Source organism: Octopus bimaculoides, chromosome 4 (assembly GCF_046866305.1).
Source record: "Octopus bimaculoides isolate indiv1 chromosome 4, ASM4686630v1, whole genome shotgun sequence".
Classification (NCBI taxonomy): domain Eukaryota; kingdom Metazoa; phylum Mollusca; class Cephalopoda; order Octopoda; family Octopodidae; genus Octopus; species Octopus bimaculoides.
In genome coordinates, this window is record NC_142931.1 from 90105855 (window position 1) to 90109673 (window position 3819).

The 3819-nt window shown below is 41.2% G+C and overlaps 1 protein-coding gene across 1 annotated transcript in view; it reads left to right on the top strand.

The window, feature by feature from the left end:
- The first annotated feature begins 2405 nt into the window (after positions 1-2405).
- Positions 2406-3819, top strand: part of LOC106869976 (uncharacterized) — a 12885-nt gene continuing 11471 nt past the window's right edge. Inside the window, exon 1 of the mRNA XM_089350962.1 lies at positions 2406-3113. Coding sequence (XP_089207088.1) covers positions 2504-3113 — 610 coding nt within the window. The 5' untranslated portion in view covers positions 2406-2503. The remainder of the gene's footprint in view (positions 3114-3819) is intronic.

Here is a 3819-nt window from a genome sequence, read left to right on the forward strand (position 1 = left end):
TAGTGCTGACACCACGAGCAAAACAGAACACCTAGCATACTCTGTAAAGTTGGTGGCGTTAGGAAGGGCATCTGGCTGTAGAAAAGATGTCAAAGCAGACAATGGAGCACAATGCAGTCCTCCGACCCGTTGGATCCTGTCAAACCGTTCGACCCATGTCAGTATGGAAAAAGGACGCTAAAAGATGATGATGATGCGCGTGTGTGGCTGTGTGGTAAGAAGCTGCTCCTCAAACATTTGGTACCGGGTTCAGCCCCACTGCGTGACGCCTTGCGCTAGTGTTTTCAACTATAGCCTCGGGCCGACCAAAGCTTTATGAGTGGACTTGGTAGACGAAAACTGAAAGAAGCCCATCGTACACACACACACACACACACACACACACACACACACACACACACAAACACACACACACACACACACACACACTGCTTGACAACTGGTGGTGGTGTGTTTACGTTCCACAAATCAGCGGTTCGGCAAAAGAGTCGACTGAATAAGTACTAGGCTTTTAAAAATAAGTCTTAGGGTCGATTTGTTCGACTGAAACTCTTCAAGTCGGTGCTCCAGCAAGGCCACAGTCAAGTAGCTGAAAGAAGTAAAAGTTAGATGATGATGATGATGATGTGTGTGTGCGCGCAAGTGTGTGTGTGAATGTGTTAGTGTGAGTGCGCGCGTGCATACATGATGGCCGTCCACTCGTGACCGAGGAAGACCATTGCTGACCTTCAGGAACATTGTACGCTCTAGGACTAACTTATATTTTGCATTTGTGGCTCCGTTGATGGCTAATGAACCCTGCTCTTGACAAGCATACACGGTTGCAAGCATTGCAGACCAAGCTTTCCCCATTCACTACACCAGCTATGCGCTTTCGAGCAGCACGCTTAAATTCTTCATGCAGAATAAGTGCTTCTCAAAAGTGTCTACCCATTCCTTAACCTGCTTCCTGCATCTGTGGCGATGACAAGCATTGTTCTCCCAGTCAGTTTCCAGCATATCACAGGCCTTTAATGAGGACTTGACACAGTCCTTACATCGCAGCCTTGGTTTCTGTCGGGGTCTCTTTTCACGGGATCCTGCTATCCCTCATTCTAATAAGGTGTCCAGTTCAACGTAACCGCTAATTGGGCACCAGCACCTTAATACTCTAAATATCAGCTGTTCTCAGGACCTGTGTGTCTGGAGTTGTTGAGATCCAGCCAACATTCAGAATGTGTCTGAGACATCAGTACACATGCACGGTACACAGCAATGTTTGTTTGCTTTGTGATGCCATGCTGGGACCAGATGCAAGACTGAAGAGACCGGAAGGAATCAGTTTCTTTCTGCAGCCTGAAAGATATTTCATCATCCAGGGAGCAAGAAGAGTTGAGTGTGCTGCCCAGGTAGATAAACTTGTCTACCACTTTCAGAATTGTTCCTTCAACCAAGATAGCTGGTTCCACATATTGATTTCCTGGTGCAGGCTGGAACATAGATGTCAAAGCAGACAATGGAACACAATGCAGTCCTCGGACCTGTTGGATCCTGTCAAATCGTTCGACCCATGCCAGTATGGAAAAGGGACGCTAAAAGATGATGATGATGCGCGTGTGTGGCTGTGTGGTAAGAAGCTGCTCCTCAAACATTTGGTACCGGGTTCAGCCCCACTGCGTGACGCCTTGCGCTAGTGTCTTCAACTATAGCCTCGGGCCAACCAAAACTTTATGAGTGGACTTGGTAGACGAAAACTGAAAGAAGCTCATCGTACACACACACGCACACACACACCGCTTGACAACTGGTGCTGGTGTGTTTACGCTCCGTAAATCAGCAGTTCGGCAAAAGAGTCGACTGAATAAGTACTAAGCTTTTAAAAATAAGTCCTAGAGTCGATTTGTTCGACTGAAACCCTTCAAGTCGGTGCTCCAGCAAAGCCTCAGTCAAATAGCTGAAAGAAGTAAAAGTTAGAAGATGATGATGATGATGATGATGATGACGATGATGATGATGTATGTGCGCTCATGTGTGAGTGTGAATGTGTGCGCGCGCGCGTACATACATACACACAATCATGCAGATCGATCGATCGATCGATCGATAGATAGATAGATAGATAGATATAGATATATAGATATTTTTAGGAACATAATGCCATTTTTGACAGTGTACAATTAATTCTAATTAATTTGGGAATCTGAAATATTTGCTGCTGAGGTAAGTTAGTCCCTTAATTAATTAATACTCATTTTATCGCACCGAGGAGGCAATATTTGATTTCAGAACAGAAGCGAGTAAATACTGGATAGTGCTTTTTTGGCTGATTTTATCTATTTCTTCGTTCGAACAATTGTCTTGTATTGATTAAGTGAATCGACACAGATTATGCGGATAGCTACGGTTTTGTACGGAGATTACCGAACGAGCTACTTCTGTGATCTGTGTTAAGTGTCAACCGTAGCAAACGTCTCGGTAATTACCTAAACATAAATAGACGTTTCCTGGAAAGCAAAGCAAAAATATGATCGGTCGAATGATGCGAAATGCCAGTAAGCGCAGCGATAATGTGCTGTTATGTTTGCTAGTTATTGTTTTCTTCTGCGTATATCAAGTCCGAGCAGAAGACATCCAGTATTGTTCATTCTTCAGTAACCGTGCACCGTCGCCGCAACCAACTCTGAAGAACTGCACATGGTTTCAGAGTAACAGTTGCTGTATGCAAGAAGAAATTGCTGCCACCTTCGGTAATGTCAAACCATTACCTGGTGCCAACGAAAAATGTCAAAACTACCTAAACTATCTAATGTGTTACATCTGTGCCCCAAATCAGAATGTTTTCTACCTTCGTGAGAGATTGACCGTTTGTAAAGAATTCTGCAATAATTTCTATGAAGCTTGTCGTTACGCCATTTTGAAGGGATCAATCGTTGGAAATTTATACTCTAATGGCAGTGAATTCTGTCTCAGTCGAAGCTTTAAAGTGGACGATGCAGGCAATGGTAAATGCTTCAACCATGACTTTCAGGAGGAAACTACTGATGGTGTAATGTATACTGTCTATCCTATGCTCGAACTACTAATTGGAGCACTGTTATTACAATGCCTTCTAGTCTGGGAAAGTTGGTCTGTAGGTTAGCAGTGATCTATCAAACGAAATTGTTGACTAAAAACATGTTAAGAAACTATAAATATTGTTATTATTATCACCCGATTTGGTCCATTTCTACAGTAGAAAAGCAGAAAAAGATCGACTGCTAAAGGTTTGTTAACTGATGATGAAGCTATTTTGGTTTCTTGTATTTATTATTGCAGTTTGTAAATATCGACACCAGAAAGTGAACGAAGGATCGTTTCATGTACGGATGTATGATTAAATGGGACTATTGCAGAGATGTATATCTCTTAGCAACTGGAATGAACACACACACACACACACGTACTCCCTCTCTCTCTATCTATCTATCTAGCTATTTAGCTAGCTAGCTATTTATATATGCATACCTATATATATAGAAATAATTCACACACACACACACACACATATATATATTTATATATATATATGCATGTATGTATGTTTTTTATGTGAGTTTATAGAATTAGTGTGTTTGCATTGTGGTAAAAATTCAATAACTTTTAAATATCTATTGCAGACACATTTAGAAATATTGTTTCTTGTTTATTTTCTTTTTTCTTTTCTGTTTTAGTTCATTTCTTTTTTAATTATAGTTCTTAGTTGTTTTTAATATTTAGGAAAGTTTCCACTAGGACAGTTTTAGTCTGTTAACAATTACAATATCATTTTATACTGTAAAAAATCTGATATTTTCTTTAACA